We start from the raw sequence: 17,725 nt of genomic DNA, 5'->3' as shown, positions 1-17,725 counted from the left end.
AGTTTGAATCGGCACGCATAGCAAACGCTAAGGTGAATGTTGTGTCTGCCACACTCTAGTAAGAGTACTCAGAATGTCGGTGTGACTCTGCGCCGTATTATTTGACAACCACGGAAACCCTTAAATACGGCTTCTACTTTATCTTGGTTACTGTCCTGAAGCAAGTAGAGAAACTTGCTACGTGTGTGAAAAGACATCTGCACTAGAGAGATATACGGAAGCGAGGCGTACAAAAATTGCCTGTGTAAGTTTCACACACTGGATAGAGACGAGAACAGCGTGATGGGGAAACGGCACTACGACGTGTGTGTCCTGCGGCAAAATTTAAGATTCCAAGTTGTTCTGATGGATCCGGCCACGTGAAACATGCACTGGTGTAAACACCGGGAAAGCATTGCTTAGGAATGTGCATATACTGACATATCTATGAAGGAAACGGTCGCAACTTAGCAAAGCGTTGGTCCCGTGTCGAGAACCAGCTCGTTACCTACTCTCTCGTGCTGACTAGCAGAAAAACGCTGCTGGTTTCTTCTGAGTCAGCGCTAATAAACACCCGTGGAAATTGCGGACCTTATTTTAGGCTGGCACCTGGCAACGGGTGAAGTGACATGATACTACTTGAGTCTTTCGTAAGACGCCCTCGGATGACCACCATCCCTCCCTCTGATACCAACTAAGAAACAGAACCCTGCAAATCCTGTAGGTGTCTTCAGAGGAAACGTTCCTTTCCACCGCATGTACGTCTCGTCAGTGAACCGTGAAAGACCTAAGCAATCTGAAGGAAAGTGTGTTTTGCAGGGTTTCACCGATAAATCCAATGACGGTATCTCTTGTGTACTGTCTGCTTTGCCTGGCGCGAGTGATAGGTGACAAGTGACCGCAGATCTGCACGAGAGTCGAAGGTGCGCTGACGTTGCGTTGTTTCCCGCTTCGGCAGACACGCACGTTTAGAACCACTTCATTGCTACCGCCGCTCCTGTGAGGCGCGGATCTAGTCACCAGGGACCGGTTCTCTCGCTTTCGAGCTTCTGTCAATCTGTTTTGCGCTTACAAGGAATGAGGCGGGCAGACAAGGCAGCACACTCGCTGGTGTAGGAGATGAGGAGTGTTCTATTTACCGAAAGTGAATAATCCAAACAACAGAAGAGGCAACGCACGCAGACTGAGATCTGTTCGATGTATGTTGTTGAGGTACCAACACACGTTGAAGTGCACTCCGTCTGTGTCCGACGACAGCGAGAAGACGCTGTTCCGCGGGTGGCGGCGCAAGAGTTCTGCAGAACCTTTAGATTAGGAACATGATGAAGAACTGAACTGGCTGTATGCATCGAGGAGAACCTATTCCTCCCATCCATTTTCTTCATGTTCTTCGCGTCTGGCGCAATGAACGACCTAGATTTCGGTGACCGCAGATGTCTTTTGCGTGTTGACTGATACCAGTTTGAAATCCGTACATAGAGATTTTTGTATAGATACGAATGTGCAAGCGTGAGTTGTGAGTTCCTGTTCACTCAGGTGAGGCGGAAGACGCAAACGTCGGAGAAAGTTTCGAGTGGTATAGTGCCGTTGACCTTGTTTAGAGGCCCACGGCCCATCCCCCCTGCCTCGTCTCGTCAGTCTTTTTGTCTAAGGCAGTTTTCTGCCGAGGCAAATACGTAGAAAAGACCCTATAAAACCCTTTAAAGAGGAAGAGAGGAAACGGCAACAATTGGCTTGGTCGTTCCGTTCTCCAAGCAAAACGTTGTTGTTGTTGTTTTTCTCCTTCTCTTGGTGTCTCTCTCTAGTGGTGGTGTCTCGCTGTCTTCTCAACTACTTCCGAAAAGCAGGCGCAGACACTGGGGCACACAGCGAGCAGGAAGCGCCGTAAAACTCTCGAAATCGGTCTTGCGTGAACAGATCTTGGCTTGCATGCATTTGCTTTCACCTTTTCTTTTTACCTTTCTCCCATCCGAAGATCTTCGTTTGTGTTTAATTTCTGACTGCAGTCACCGTCGCCTGGTCCTCCCTTCTCCCCCCTCTCTCTGTCGCGATCGCGTGTCTTCCGTGGTTTTCCTTTGTCGTATTTTTTGTGACGCTCCCTTCGTGTGTGAATTCGGTTCATCTCTGCTTTACCGCTTTCTGCAAAGAGCCTCAATTTTTACGGTCTCTCCCTTCCCGTGTCACCACCGGCCCACCTCGCGCTTTTCGGACGGAACAACTGCCTCCGAAAAAATCGACCGTCGAATGCCCCCTTTTCTGCCCTTTTCAAACGTGTAAGGTTTCTGGGAACGCGTTGGTTTCGAGTATTCGTTTTTCCTCCGGGGAATCGTCTGTCCGGAAGCCGCTTTCTTTGCAGGCGGTGACAGTCTGCCGTTGTGTGCACGGGGAAGGATCTCCCTCAGGGGCTGGGGCTGGGGATGTCTCCGTCTTGCAGCCCTTTCTCCTTTTTCTTTCCTGTAGCTCCGTGCGCAGTTTTCGCGCGTTTCCAATTGCGCGTCGTCCACGTCCTGCCAATTCTGGTTGCTTCTACCGGAAACCATGCCGCCTATGCCCTCGCCGGCCACTCTGAATCCCATGGGACATCCGACCGCCACTGTTCAAGAGGTGAATCTAAAAATGTGTTGCAGAAAATGCGACACCTACCGCAGACGGGACTGACAGACGTGCCTCCTCATCAGCAGTGTCTCGGGGCGATGCACTCCAGACGTTCTCCTTCCTCCACACCCTAACAGCGATCTGCTGTTCGAGGTCTGACTGACTGAACGCAGCGTTCTTCGTGCAACGCTGGTGACCTCTATCCCTATCTACAGTAGAGATCCGTGTGCCTCGAAGCTCCACGTTTCCAATGCTACACACGTGTGCGTGCGTCAGCATCTGCGGGGCTTGTAACTGCGTGTGTTTGTGTGTGGCATATCTTCTTAGTGGGACGAACGCTTCATAGAAAAGACTGGCTCTCTTCTTAATCGTTGACACCACATGGCACTTTGTGTTTGTGGCTCGAACAGACGCGTGCGTGCCTTTCTGTAGCCACCCTTTCACGTGCTCGATTCTTGGTGTCGGAACGAACCGCCCGCGGTCGTTTCTCCCTCTCACTTTTTTCTCACCCTTTCGTCCTTTATTACCTTTTTTTCGTCCCCTGTAGTCTCGTACCGCTATCGAATCGAGTGAAGGAAAAACAGACAAGTCTAATGTTCTGCACAAACCAATCGAAACCGACTGTCACCTAAAATCGACGCCTCTCTAAAGTGCTCTTTTATCAAAACTCGCCGCGGATTGGAAGTTGTTTTCTGTCCAAGTGTTACGTCTCCATTTGTTTCCACTCTAAAGTGTCTCTCACCTCGACGCGTCCTTCAAATCGCTTTTCTGACTGATGTTTCTGTCTCCGACAGGCCCTGAAGGCCCTCCAGTCTCCGGACAACGCCGTCCGGTCGGCCAGCGAGGCGGCCCTCGGGGGTTTTCCACTTGCTCAACTTCTCCCGGCTTTGGCGCAGAGCGTGAGGGAAGACGGCGTTCCTTCCTCTGAACAACACTTGGCCGCGATTCTCCTCCGTCGCTGTCTCCAGTCCCGATGGAACGAAGTCGAGAACTCCGACCCCGCAGACACCGACGCGTTGCTTCAGCAAACACTCGAGTGTCTCCTGCAAGCTGTCTTGGAAAGCTCCGAGGGAATGGTCAAGAAGAGTGCAGCAGATGCGGCGGCAGAGGTCTGGAGGCGAAAGCAGACGCGAAGTAAGTGCGAGGAAGAAAGGACATTCAGCGTGCTGGAACTAGCGTTTTTCCCGATGTTCGAGCCACGCCAGAGAAAGGTGAAGAGCTCGTTTAAGGAAACATTTCGTTGTCTGAAAAAGCGAAATTCGGCGTCCTAAGAAGCGCGGTCTGCACTCGGGTGGGCGGAGAGCAGAACCCGATCGACAGCGATGACTCCGACCTCTCGAGACTGGTGTGGTGCACGGGCCGAGACAGGGAAGGAACAAGTACGAACGGCCATCAAAAGTGGTGACGGGGAAGGCAGGCAAACGCAACGAAAGAAGAGATAACGAGGCAAGGAAAACACAGACCAGAAAGGGGGCATGCCAACTTGGCTCCCGAGCTTCTGTTGATGAAAGCGGAGCTCGTGCTTGAACTCCGCGTGACCCAGACGTCGAATTTTCACCTTTCCTCTGTCACCGACGTCACCCCCCTAACTCCCTTCCCCCCGTCTTGCTTGTCTTCTCTCACGCCTTTCCTCGCTGTTGCTATCCTTTCTTCTCTTTGGTCTCTCCCATTTCTCCGGCATGCTCCTTTTCTCTGTATCCTCCGTCTCTCTTCCGCCGTTCACTGTTCCTGTCACCACTATGACTCCACCGCCTCCGTTACTCGCGCCCCGGACGCTGACTTTGTCGCGCTCTCTCCCCGGCGGCTGTCGGTTTGCGGAGCTTTTGGCCCTCCTTTATTTCCATGACACCTCCCCGCTCCGCGCCCTCGTCCTTTTCGTTTGGTGTTTACGGATGTCTCTGTCTTCTTTTGCTTTTTCTAGGCCTGGAGGATGCACCAGTCGCCATCGTCGCTCGCTGGCTGGCTGAGCCGGAACTCGGCCAGCTGGAGACAGCCACGGCGCTGTTTCGACTTTTCGATCGTCTCTGCGAAGACGAAGAAATTGCCCCGCGGTTGACACAAACCCACGGAGCGAGTCTCGCGAGAAAAGTCGCCCTCGCCCTCCAACAGGGACGCGGAGGCGGCAAGGAAAGCGAGGTAAGCGAGCGAAGCCAGACGGGAGTGAGGTCCCAGAGAAGCGACGACTGAAGTAGAGCAGAGAATGGCTCAGGTATGAGAGACCCGAGCGGCACCAGATAAGGCGCAGGGAACACAGATAATATCCGAGGAGACTGACAGCACGGGAAGGCAAAAGAACGAGGAAAAGAGGAGACAGGCGAGCACTGAGGTCACAGAGACGTGGAAGAAGACTGACGTAAACAAGAACCACGACGGTACCGAGAGATCAGAGAGAGAACAGTGAAGCCGAGGGAACTGAGATGAGGGAGGTGGGGACTGCGATGATAGGTGAAAGGCTGTTGAGGTAGCAGACGGGAGAGGCGGCGAGGCCTCAGAGGTGTACCTAAGAAATCGAGAAAACGGAGACGTGACTCAGAACTGGAGAGAAGAGGGAGATCGAGAGGAAGGCGAAAGTCTGAGAGAAACCAAAGAAGCGAGGGTCGTCACAGGTGACTCCGCAAAAAGAGGAGGCGGAGAACTTTGTTGAGTGTGTTTTGAGGAAAAACTCAAAAGAGTTCGCAGGCCTTTGCTCTCGTCATTCTCATCCTCAGCCATTCTGTCTTTCCTCTTTCGTTTCTGCAGGCCTGCATGACAGCGGCTTTGGAGGCGCTTGTGACGTGCGTGAGCAGGTAGGCGAGCAAGGCAAACACTGGCCTTGTAGCTCTTTCAGTTTTTCGTCTCTTCCAATTTCTGTGCTTGTCCCTTCTCGTCTCTCTCGACATCAACAGAAACCCTGAGAACATCTGTTTTCTCAGCTCTGCACATAATCACGTAGGACGCGCCGTTAAGCGTAAATCCAGTTGTGTGTCCTGGACTCGCTAGCGTCGCTCTCAGGTGGGAGACGTCACGGGTGGTTCTTGTGTTGAAGCGTCTCGAGGGTGAAGTCTAAAGAGTTTTGACATAGTGCGGGTGCATCTTCCATGCCGCCGTGGCAGTCGAAGACGTTTGGCAATGCACGCAGAAAAACAGTTCTGTCCAGCCAAGCGTGTACATGCCCCTGCCGTATGTGTCGCGAAGAAGGCGAGAACGGAGCTCTTTGTTTGCGCGTGGAGAATCGCCAGACAATTGTTCTCAAAGCGACGTTCGTGGCCTTTGTTTATCGGTAGTAAAGTCGGCGTGAAGCATTTCTGCAGCATTCGTTCACCACACCAGTTCGTCTGCAGCTTTCAGTAACCTCCGTTTTAAAATGCTCGCATGTAAACTAGTCTTCGGCGCACCGCTCTAGGCACGTAGCAGACAGAGACATCGCGCGTGCAGACTGAGTCACTCGGAATATCAAATCTGTTCCGCGTATCCTCCGGGCGCCCAAATACCAAGTGCGGTGTTGGCGCAGGGAGATCTAGGGTGACTGTAGCACCCCAGAAACTCATTGGGTCCCGTAGCAGTACGTAGTCGAGGAGGCAGTCGATAGAGCTGGCAGATGCATCAGGAAACGAGACACATGATAGGAAGTCAGGAACTGTAACTGAGACCTGAACTTTGTTGTCTGTGCTTTATCGTTTGCCATGTCTCAGCTTGCCGTCTTCTTCGACGATTCGCGCGTCGCTCTGTGACCTCGCGCCTCTCCTGCTCTCTGTGCTGTTCGTCTCGCCCTCGCCTGCTCTCTTCGTCTCTTCTCAGCAACTTGCCGAAACTTTCCCGCAGTTCTTTGCGGGGCACCACGCGGCACTTCTTGAGCTCGTCGTGCGCGTTGTCGGCAGTCACGGCGCAGACGCCGGTGCTGACGACGATGTGAAGGCTGTCGCTCTCAACGTAGCCGTTTCGGCCGTCACCAGTGCTCCAAAGTGGGCAAGAAAAGTGAGATGAGACACACGCGCAGTCGAATTCTGTGCAGGCGGATATGTACACAGTGAGCGTTTATCTTTATACGTGTTTGGTCTGCAGGAGAAGCGATCTATAAATGAGTATATATAGGTGCTGACACAATCTGCATACGCATGTGCATGGATGCACATGTCCCGATCTCTATGTGCGTATTTATATGCATATATATATATATCCATATATGTTTGAGCACGTTTGACGTAAGTACATGTGGTACATAGATCTCTGCATGTATATGCAGGGAAGCCAACAAGTAGAAGTTAATGTTCGTCATCAGTTCAAGAGTTTGAGGGGATTTGAAAGAGTGTTGAGGCCGGGAGGCACGGAGCGTTTTTTGTTTTGTTGTCATGGTGTCTTGCAGTGGATTGAGGCAGCTGTCCAGTTCGCACATCCCTTCGGTTTCTGCCCTGTGTACAAATGCATGAATTTCTGCTGAGAAGAATGCGCGATGCATGAGGCCTTTGTGAGGGACTAGTGTCTCTGTGGCGTTCCCTGTGCACCATGCGAGCGCAAGTCAAGCCGTAAAACACAGGTTAAGCAGCTGTGGCGGAACTGAACTCGAATGCTGTCCTACAGTGCTCACAGCATTATTTCTAAGTGTCCTAAGACAGCAAGGTTACTCGACAGCGGCTGTGTTGTCGGCGGCTGTGGTTTCCGGTCTTTGCACCTTTTACCAAGGACTGATGCTGTGCAAAGGTGTGTTTCGCTTCAGTTCTTTTCTGTAGACGAAGGGAAGAGGGAAGATCACGTCTGAAGAAGAACTCGGGGAAATCCGCGAAAGATCCGCTCTTCTTTCTCCTGCAGAACCTGAACATCGTCAAGCCTCTGCTGGAGGTGCTGGCGGACTGCTGCGGGCGCGTGACGTCCGATGAGGAGACTTGGAGTTCGAAAGACAGAGAAGAAGACGACGATGAAGAAGACAGACTTGCACAAGAAGCTCTTGCACTGGCGACGCGCGTCGCCGAGAGACTGAGTAAGACCCGACTCGCAGCCGGAAAACAGTATCAAAAACCGACGTCTGTGTGTCTTATCCTTTGTTCAAGTCTGTCCAAAGTGTACTCAGTGGATTACAGTTCCCTCACTCGTGTTAACCGCGAGCGAAAGCTAGTTCTCAGATGCCACGATGAGTACTGCCATCGTCCTGAGATCCAGATCCGTTCTTGTCTGTTGTCGTTTGGTGAAGCCTCGTTCAAGCGGTGAGAAATCCTACACATGTCTTCACGCCTTTCTTCTCCGTCGATTGTGGAGTCCTTCTAGATTTCGTTGCTGCTTGTCGGTTGCTTCACGCTGCCACACTGTTTTCTGCAATTTCTTTTTTAGCTGTCGCAACCCGTTCAGTGGGGTGGAGGCGTTCAGCAATCTTAAAGGCTGTGGAGATCCGCGCGTCTCTGAACTGGGGCCCTCTCCAGTATTATCCTAGGCAGTCTCGTGTCTCTACCTGTTCGATGCTTTCCATTCTACAGTGCTGGTTCGCGACTCAAAGGTGATTCTTCCGTGGACGATGGCGGTGTAGAAGAAGTGACGCTGTGCCAAGCGTTCTCTGCCTGAGCAGGTTGTGTTTTGTCACCGGAAAGTCGAGGGAATCCTGCGCATCAGGGATACGCTGACCAAAGGATGCAAAGGGTCTTCATGTGTTCACAGACAACAACGCTGTCTTGGAGATGCTTCTTCACATCTGCACGTCTTTCCTCGCGTCTGATGACTGGCGCCGACACCTGGCTGCTCTGTCGCTCCTCGCGGCCCTTTTGGAAGAAGAGCACAGCAGCTTGAGTGTCATAGCGCATTCCGATGAGGTGAGAGATGCGGAACATACCCGTGAATCTCAAAGAACTTGGTCGTTTTCGTCGCCTACCAGGCGTCACGGTCGGGACTCTAGGTGTTGTCTTCTTTGAACAGGAAGCAGCGGTTTCAACAGGGTCCTCCGAACCAAGGCGCTCTCGCCAATAGTCCTTATCGATTTTGGGGGGGAGGGGGGGAGCGGGGTTCGAAGAGTTCTGATAGGCGATGTTTGGGGGGAGGTCAACAGGAGTGATGAGAACCAGGATTTTTCGCCTGTTGTTCAAAAGAGAATTATAAAAGGAGAACGACCTCCAGTATCAGGGTGGACGTATTCGACGTCCATGCGTTTTCGAGACTTCTGTTCGCTGGCATCGTGGCACCAGGAGTGGAATGCCGGCTGGAGAAACGGGTGCAAGTGTCTCGGTTTTCTAAGACTCCTTCACCGTGCGGTTGAGCTTGATTTTCTTCTCTTTCGCTTTGCTAGGAAGGAGGAGAGGAACTGAGAATGACGAAATCCGGAAATATTGGGAGACAAGGGAAGAAGGCGGGAGTGCAGAGAAACATAGGAACCGCAGTTTTCTGCTGTGTGTACCAGGGAGGGGACCTCCAGGTGGAATAGGGAATTGCCTGTATGGTGTTTTTCACGGATTGGATTCTTGTTTCCAATGGGAGGACGTGTGTCGGTTATTGTACGCGGTTCCTCTGCGCAGGTCGTAGCCGTCTGTCTCCTGCGACTGCAGAGCCCGCATGCGCGTCTGCGGTGGGCGGCGCTGAACTGTCTCTGCTGTCTCCTTCAACAAGAAGAGAGAGAGGGCAGCGTGACCGAACGCGAGAAGAACCTGCTGGAAAAGCTGCTAGAAAGCCTCCACAACGAGACAAACAACAGATGCCGAAGAAAGGGCTTACAAGCGGTCGCAGAGTTTTTCTCGAATTTCGGAGCTGACGACGACGAAGGCCCCGCCATGGACCCTGAAGTGTATGCACAGGTGCGCGCCCTTCCACACGGAAAAGAAACAGAAAAGAAGATTGGAAATAAGGAGAGAAAGGCGAAGAGAAAGGAAGCGGGGTCACAAGGCAAGACAGGAGAATTCAAAGCACTGGAAGGAGGAAGACAGACGAGAAGCAAAGCGCGGAGACTTGCGTCAGGAAGCAGGTGCCTGTTCTGGTGGAAGAACATGCTGGAGTCGTGCTGATTCTTCATTTTGGTTTTAGCTGGTGTCTGTGCTCAGCTTTCTCCTTACATCGAAGCTGCTCTTCAAAACGGTGAGAGAACTGCAGGACTCGCACGCATGTGACGCGCAGCCTTCTGCACACATACACGTAAAGACATCCATGAAAAAAATATATATATTTATATTATTTTTATGTGTGTATATTTTGTCCTTAAAACGCCCTTCCGCATCGGTGTGTACATTTTATACGTTCCTGTGCAAAGTGTATATGTACATGCAATATGGAGACAAGTATACATTCACAGACATAGTGTTGACTGCGTATCGACGTGTGGAGCTCGGTGTTGTTAGGACTGTGCGTCGATGCATATGAACGCTGGGTGAGCACTTGCATTCCGATCTTGGCACCTCTCGCCACACCAGCGAGTCTCTCCATCACTCACAAACTTCTTTTCGCTTGCATGCCCTTTATCCGCAGCGGTGGTGCCTCTTTGTGACAGCAGCGACGCGCAGACGCAGGAGCTCGCCCTCGCTGTTGGATCGGTCCTCGCTCAAGTATGTCTGTTGCGCACATGCACGAATCGTTTCTCCATCTATTTTTCTACAACCGTGTGCTGTTCGTCCCAGTTGTATCTGGAGTGACTGCTCGGTGTTTTCCTCGTCTTCATGTTCAACAACCTCTACGTTCTTTCTCCGGTTGTGGTGATGCATACATGTTCTTCTATACATATAAAATATATATATAGATTCATGTATGTATATATGGATAAACATGTTGGTTCCTCTGTTTCTCGATTTCCTTTTTAGCGTAACGTGTAGCTGTCTCGTTTCCCTAGACTCAGTGAACTTTTCCAATTTTATCAAGAAAGGCCTTCCTTGTCTGTCTTCCTTGGCTCCTCTCGCTTCCGAAAGAATTCAGCTGAAGCCCGTCTCCCTTTGCTTTCCTTCCTCTCTCTGTCGTTAGTCCTTCCTCTGTATCTGTTGCTTTGTTTCCGCCCCTGCTTTCTGTGTTTTTGTCGGTGTTTTTTTCGTAGGTCAGCGGCCAGCATTTCCAGCGCTTTTTCTCCTTCTTCATGGGTGCTGTGCGCCGTCTGCTCTCCGTGGACTTCCCCTCTTTTCTGAAAACGCACCCCCATGGCTGCTCGCTTCTTGAGACAGCTGTAGAATTCGCGGGCGCCCTCGCCACTGCCGTCGGCATGGAAGTCTTCGCGCCCGTAAGTTGGAGAAGGAAGATCTCTAGAGCAGTCTTAGGAACTGGAGATCTTCTTTTCGAACGCCCTAGGAGATCTGGAGGTTTCTCTTTCAAACACTCCTACAGCAATCGTAGAAGCTCGAGAAATGGCTGCTACAAAAAAGTGGGGGCTCGCGATTGCCGCGTAGTTTCTACCGGAGAGGTTGTCCGACAGTGTTTATTTCAGAAGTCAATTGAGGTGTGTCGCATGTCATCTGCTCCTTTCTAACATGGTCGGAGCGAGGCAGAACGGTACGGAAGTGGACGAGAGCTCGCATATTTTCATATTCTTGAACTCCTGTGATGGGGCGAGATCGGTGCTGATAATGCGTATCTTCGCCTCTTCTTCGACATGCGTTTTTGGGACTTCTGTCGACCTTGAAAACAAGAGACCGGAGACGAAGACGGAGCACTGGAGGGTTTAAAACATCGAAACGCCGTAGTTCGCTCCTGCATGCCCCGCATTTTTACGTTTCAAGATGTAAACTCTCTATAATTTTATTCGTAGTAAAAACCGGGATTTTATAGTTCTAGCGCTTGATTCAAGAAGCAAAACGCCGTACAAATGTTGCGTGGAAAAGTCCCTCATTTACGATTTTGAATAGTTTCTTTGGATCGGGGACGATTCGGCATCGGCTTTCGGCATCGGCTGTCTCTCTTCGCCCAGGGCAGCGACGCAGAAGCCTGTGGGGTCTGGAGCCTGTCTCTTTCGCGGAGACAGCGAAACGATGTTAGGTCGCGGTCGTCTTGTGTCTGTGCATTTTAGCGGATTCCTTCTCTCTCAAATTCGTCGAAGCAGAGACGATTCCGCGAGTCCCTTCTTTGTGAGAGACCAGATGCTGCAGCGGTGCTCTTCACAAAGGTCTCCTCAGAGAAAGGTGGCGGAGTTCTCTTTTCAACAGTGTCATCGGGAGTCTAGCTGCAGGGTTCATCTGATTTATCTTGCCTGCCTGTCTCTGTATTTCGAAGAATTTGTTGTTTCTTCGTAGCACTCTGCATCGGCGATCCGCAAGTCGTTTTTTCCAGTGTGCACCCCGCGAGTCTTCCCCGCAAAAGCAGCGGAAGAGGCCTCTTTTCCTGGAGTCTAAGCTCCATAGAGAACAGCAGTCCTTTACGGTTTCCACCCGTCTCGAGTGTGCTGGGTGTCAGGCGCTCCTCGGTGTGAGCCGGGGTGTCTCTGGGGGTGGCTGTTCGCCGATGTACCTGTTCTCTATGCCTTCTGTGTTTGTGCCTCTTGTTTCTTTTTCCTCGCCTTCTAGGATGCCCCATGGCTCCTCGAGCGTCTCGTTGAAATTCAAAACGTCTGCTCAGAAGGCACTGCAGATGCGTCGTTGCAAGCCACAGCGATGGAGGCTGTGGGAATCGTCGCGAAGGTCATGGGTCCTGCGGCTCTGCCCTTCTTGCCCGCAGTTTCTCCCATCGTCCTCGCCAGAGTTCGTCAACATGTCGACGTAAGACGCTTGAAAAAATATAAACGTGGACCCGCACAAGCACATATATATATATATATATATATATATATATATTTGTATGGGAATATGCATGGAATCACGCATGTAGAGACATATGCAGATAGTGGTGGATATGCTGCCAGTACAAGTCTTTTTTCGGTGCAGAGACGTATGTGTGAGTATCAGGTGGAGGTGCCTGGACAGGTGGATATAGGAGTTCGCAGGTGTAAGTGTGTGAATGCATGGATGCCTACCGTTTCAAGTGGTTCTGTGCTTGTGTAGTGCGACTTTGCGGAGGCCATCGCGACCGGGAACGAGGAAGCGGGTGCCAGCGTCAGCGAGGAAGGGCGCATTTCGAAAGTGAACATCACGGACAAAAGCGGCAGGCAGACAGTTATTTCCATCAACACGGTGAGGACGGGGCGAGAGGCAAACGTTTTCATAGTTTAAGTGCATCAGGAGAACCATGCAGCAATGCTTCATTAGTTCGGAGAAGACAGGAGGAACACGGCGCAGCGAAGGTTTGCTTTCTCTTCGAGGATCCGTCTGTTGCTGATGGAACTCCGTGGTGCAGTCGCTGTTCCGAACTGCTCGAATCTCCGAGCAAAAGCTTTCCAGATTTCGTTTTTTCTCCTGCAAGTGGAGTGTGGCTCTCCCATGAAGCAGCCCACAACTCTGTGGCGCGTCCTCTAGCTGAATCGACATTACGGGGAAATCCGACGTAGTGCCTTGCTTTGCGCTTGTGTCGACCTTCTGTCTGTCTCTCTTCATTTGTCTCTTTCTGTTTACGAAGACTCGGAGTTGTTTTCTCCCCCCTGAAGCCAGTGCGCGAAAAGAGGCAGGTGGGTTCTGCACTCTTGCTGCGCGTTCAACCTCTCCGGCGTCTCTTGTCTCCGGTTTTTCCAGAAATCCTTCTCCACTGAGAGACTGAGAGACACCAGCCCGCGCATCTTTCCCTGTGTTATTCTTTCATCCCGCGTTCGTTCAACGCATGCGTCGTGGACACTCGGTGTATGATTCGAATCTTCTCTCAGGCAGCAGTGGAAGAAAAATGCGCTGCTCTGCGACTGCTGGCGTCCCTGGCGACCAGCGTGGGTGGACAGATGCCCCCTGACACCGCCGTCGAATGGGCTGCTGCTGTCACTGCTGAGAGCCGCGGCCGGTTCGCGCTCATCCGAAAAGAGGCTCTAGGTGTAAGACGAAACCACGCGTTTTCTTCTGAGAGCCGCTGTTCTAGCAAGAATAAGGCTGTTCAATGTGCATCGAAGTGATGCATCTCCGGCATGCGTCGTCAGCATCTTTTTGCGGCTCTGCATGCGCCAGCCCGGTTCTCGAGTGTATAGACGCACGTGTTCGATTGACATGGTGACGACGCTGTTTCCGTCGCCTGTCTCCTCCAGGCTTCTGAAGACACAGAGATACTTTTTCTGTGAATGTCTCATGCATGGAAAAGTGGTAAAGAATCGGAGGCGCTTGTCACGTTTCGCCTGATGGTTTGATGTCTTTGGCATGCGGCGAACAGAAGGCCCTGTCTTCCAAATAATCAGTGCTGGTCTTCGCCGTATGGGGCGGATCCTGTCCTCCGCAAGGCATGCGGCTTCTGTTGCCGACGAGAGATGGGGAGGCTGCTGATTTTCTTCTGTCGAGCACTCAAACATGCTTTTCCTTGTGCAACTGCTGTCTTTGCTTGTAGCTTACAGAAATTCCATGCTTCTGTCTTCCGAAACACACCCGTGTCGCATCCCACGGGCATGCACGCAAATACCTGCTTGCACCTATATATATATATATATATATAAGTGTGTATGTACCGATGAGTACACCTATAGGTATATAGACAAGTACACAAATGTACATATATACATATATATTTACACGCATAGGCGAATATGCAGGTTCCTCGCGTATAGGCAATAATACAAATATATGCTTGTGCAGATATACGTGTATATATATATATATATATATGGATGGATGTGACTGTGTGTTGTTGTTTTCTAGGCGCTTCCTGCAATTGTGAATTGCCTGTCTGCGTCGGATTTTGGACAGTTTGTGCGGCTGTCTCGAGAGAGCCTGGCGCTGCTGGTGGAGGCGGTGAAGGAGAACAGCGCGCGGCACGTGAGCGACTTTGTTCTTCCTGCTGCGACTCAGCTTCTGCAGAATCTTTCTCTGGAGAAAGAGAGGAAGGAAGCGCTAAAGGGCCTCTCAGCCCTGGGCGAGAGACAAGACGCAGGCGGCGAGGGCGCAACGGCTGCAGAGGCGGCCTTTTCTCTGGAGGAGCGAAAAGCCTTCCTCTCTCAAATCTTCGAGGCGATGGGCCGCTTCCTCATTCCGTGAGACTTGATGCAAAGACGAAGTCGTCCAGATGGAAAACGAAGAGAAGAAATGCAGAAGAGGAAGAGAAGAAGTGTAGAAGAAGAGCAGAACAGAAGGAGTGTATGGGAGAAAGACAAGAAAAGTGGAAGACAGAAAAGAGAGGAGAGGGCGACGGGGGAAGAGTGGAAGAAAGCAGAGTGGTGTCAAAGAGAGGACAGACCTAATTGGAGAAACACGGCGCTGGCTCGGGGAGGGGTGAATGTTCTTCGAGAATGACAGCAGCGGAAAGAGAACGAGGGCGGAGAAGCTGCGTCGCTCTGGTTCCTTTCTGCTCAGAATCTTGACGGAAGAATTCGAGCGTCTCGCGTCGAAAGAAGGCGAAGACGATGAATGGGAGGTAAGACGGCGACGCGACGTCAGAAATGCCGGCGCGGGCGCGCGTGCTCAAGCAGCGCTTCCCCGGGACGCACAGGCAGACGCCTTCATCTCTGTTCGTACAAATAAATCTCACATACGCATCTGTATGCTTGTACGTGTACAAGTGTGTACAAGTGTGTGTATATGTTGAGACCGCGCAGAAGTTTCGTGCGTCCTGCGACTGTGTCTCTTTGTGTCTCCAGAATGTCGACGAAGATGAAGAAGAAGCGACGGAGGTTGCAGCAGAGGCCTACGACGCCGTCATGCAAGCTACCGGTGCCCTTTTCAAGGTGAGAGAAGGCAAGAAAAGTCAAACCGGAGAGACGCAGAGAAAGGCGGGTCCTAATGGGAAACACAGAAAGATTGTTTACACCTGCATACATTTATATTTATGCGTATATGTATATATACTTATACATCATTGTACTTTTTTGTGCATGCCGAGACCTTCTCAAAGCCGTGAACCTGTGTCTGTGGATGTCTGTATAGGGTGTCCTGGGTGTTGTCCTTCCCGTTTCCCGACCGGATTTTTCAGCTGAAGCAGTTGGTCGGTCGCTCTTCTGTAGTTCTCTTGTGCCGCCGTTTCTTTTCTTTGGAGTTTTGCTTTCGTCCGCTTCGCCAGTGCCTCTCTGCGGGTGACCTCGTAAATTTCTGCTTTTTTCAGCTGTACGGAGGCGAATGTCTGGCCTCCTTCGACGCGCACTTGAAGATGCCTTTCGGCGCCTTGCTCGCCCACGAACAGGCGAACCCTGGAGGCAAGGTAAGGGAACGTTTTTTCCGTTTCGAGGATTTGAACGCTTTAGGTCCTTTGTCGTCTCATCGTCCGCTCTGCCGCCCCTCTTCCGCGTGTGCCTTGGTCCTCTTAGCGCCCGACGTGTATGTGTGTCCTCTATCTTGCAATGGATTTTTCCTGCTTCTGCTTTCTGTATTCTTGGCGGTCTGCGTTGGCGACTCCGCGTCTCCTGACAGCTCATAGAAGAGCAGGGCTTCCCGCCACCGTTCGGCTTCTGCATGCCCGTTGTTTCTGCGAACAGGAGTCTGCGTATGTGCCTTTCTTCTGCCGTTTCTTCTGCGTTCTTGGGGAGGTAAACCGAAGGCAAGCTACGAAGAGAAGCAGCATCTGTTCAATGACTTGAGGAACGTGCTTTTCGTTTTCTTTGCAGGTTTCAGCGCTCTGCATCTTCGCAGATGCCATCACATTCGGGGGCGCAGAGGCAGGAAAGATGTATGCGGAGGTTATTCTTCCAGCTGCTCTTCTCACTGTCTGTCCACCCTCTGCGGCTCTCGTCGAAGACGACGTTTACGCCGTTAGCGCGGCGGCCTACGGCATTGGTGAGCTCCTCAGAGCAGAAGAAACGGAGAAATTCGCCGAAAAGCGAGGACGAAAAAGGAAGTTCGAGACGCGCCGTGCGTCAAAACTGCTTTCCTCGCGAGGTCTAGAGTTTACGGAGAGTTGCTTGCGGGGGTCTACGGTGTGTCGACGGCGTAGAGTTTTGCCTCGAAGTTGCAAGGTGATTGTTAAGAGAAACACGGAACTGTCTTTTGTTCTCTCTGCACCACGGCAGGCGCCGTCGCCATGCACAGTCGAGAGGCTTTTCTCGCCCGTCGCGAAGGAGCTATCGAGGCGCTCACCCGCGCTCTCCAGTCCCCTGTGCTTCAGACAGACGACTGCCGATCTGCCGCGGACTGCGCTGCATGCGCTCTGTTGAAAATTGCTCTTCTCTACACTCGCGAAGTTGGAGAACAAAGTGCAACGATCTTCACAGAACTCCTCAAGCGATGGTAAATCTCTCAAAAACAAAGCTTCATTAATATATACATATATATATATATATAGAGAGAGAGAGACAGTGAAAAGGTGTAGATTGTTGTGGAGGTGGTGGGGACGTGCAAGTTCATGTGGGTCCCTGCGGGCGTGCATTTGAATGCATACAGTGCTGGATTGCATGCGTATTATCCTGGAGGAGTAAGACAGATGTTTTTGGTTACACGAGAAGGAGCTCCACGGTGACCAGCCACAGCGAGAAAAAAGCTACCAACACCACGCCTCTAGGTTTCGAAGGAAAATGGGCAACGCCCGTGTACCAATATGTACCTATATATATATATATATATATATATACTTTCTGCATTCTGCGTGCATGCCACATACATGTTTCTGCGTTGGTTTCTTTGAGGTGTTTACGGGTGCCCGCGTGTGTGGTTTTTTCCAGGTTCCCGCTGAAGGACGATGCACAAGAGATCGACGCGTCTATCGACTTGCTGGTGAACATGGTGGCTGAGAATCACATTCTCCTTCAGGCGGCCGCAGCAAAGGAAGAGTGCCGGCGGGTGCTTCTCGCGCTGCTTGCGGAAAAAACGAAAGATGCAGAAAGCTCCAAAGACGAGGACAAGAAACTTGTTGCCATGTGGAAGAAAGCGCGCGTGCAAAAGGCGCTCGAACTTATTCGCTAGTTTTTATCAACGACTTTGTAGCAAATATCGGTGATCTATATTTATTCGTGAGAATGCAGTTCGAAGCTCGACAACAATGTTTTCGTAGCTGCTATGTGGTACATACATCTGGACGCATGTGCATGTGTAGTTTTATCGGTGTTCAGACGGCGCGCGACGCCAAGAGACTTGGTTTGTGGCTGCCTGCGCGAGCCTCGAGAAGAAAACTGTCATTTCTCCTTTTTTCTCGGCACAACGCTGATTTAGTGATTTTCCTTGTCGCGGATATCCATCGCAGACGTTCCTCACGGAAAACACAAAGCTGCTTTTTCTAACGAGGAAGCGGATCTACCGCGGCGCAAGACCGGAGC

At 51.5% G+C, this 17,725-nt stretch overlaps 1 protein-coding gene across 1 annotated transcript; it reads left to right on the top strand.

The window, feature by feature from the left end:
* Positions 1 to 1,924: 1,924 nt before the first annotated feature.
* Positions 1,925 to 17,680, top strand: TGME49_305040 (HEAT repeat-containing protein). The gene is made up of 21 exons (XM_002370257.2): positions 1,925 to 2,583; positions 3,369 to 3,708; positions 4,496 to 4,710; positions 5,314 to 5,360; positions 6,246 to 6,528; positions 7,360 to 7,528; positions 8,197 to 8,348; positions 9,045 to 9,320; positions 9,564 to 9,597; positions 9,985 to 10,061; positions 10,541 to 10,720; positions 11,997 to 12,188; positions 12,471 to 12,599; positions 13,223 to 13,381; positions 14,190 to 14,521; positions 14,841 to 14,901; positions 15,125 to 15,211; positions 15,586 to 15,681; positions 16,085 to 16,253; positions 16,487 to 16,703; positions 17,135 to 17,680. Exons 1-21 carry the CDS (start codon positions 2,518 to 2,520, stop codon positions 17,373 to 17,375), a joined length of 3,522 nt encoding a protein of 1,173 aa, XP_002370298.1. The 5' UTR covers positions 1,925 to 2,517; the 3' UTR covers positions 17,376 to 17,680.
* The last annotated feature ends 45 nt before the right edge of the window (positions 17,681 to 17,725 follow it).

The sequence above is a fragment of the Toxoplasma gondii genome, chromosome IX (genome assembly GCF_000006565.2).
Source record: "Toxoplasma gondii ME49 chromosome IX, whole genome shotgun sequence".
Lineage (NCBI taxonomy): Eukaryota > Apicomplexa > Conoidasida > Eucoccidiorida > Sarcocystidae > Toxoplasma > Toxoplasma gondii.
This window is presented reverse-complemented; position numbering and strand designations above follow the sequence as displayed.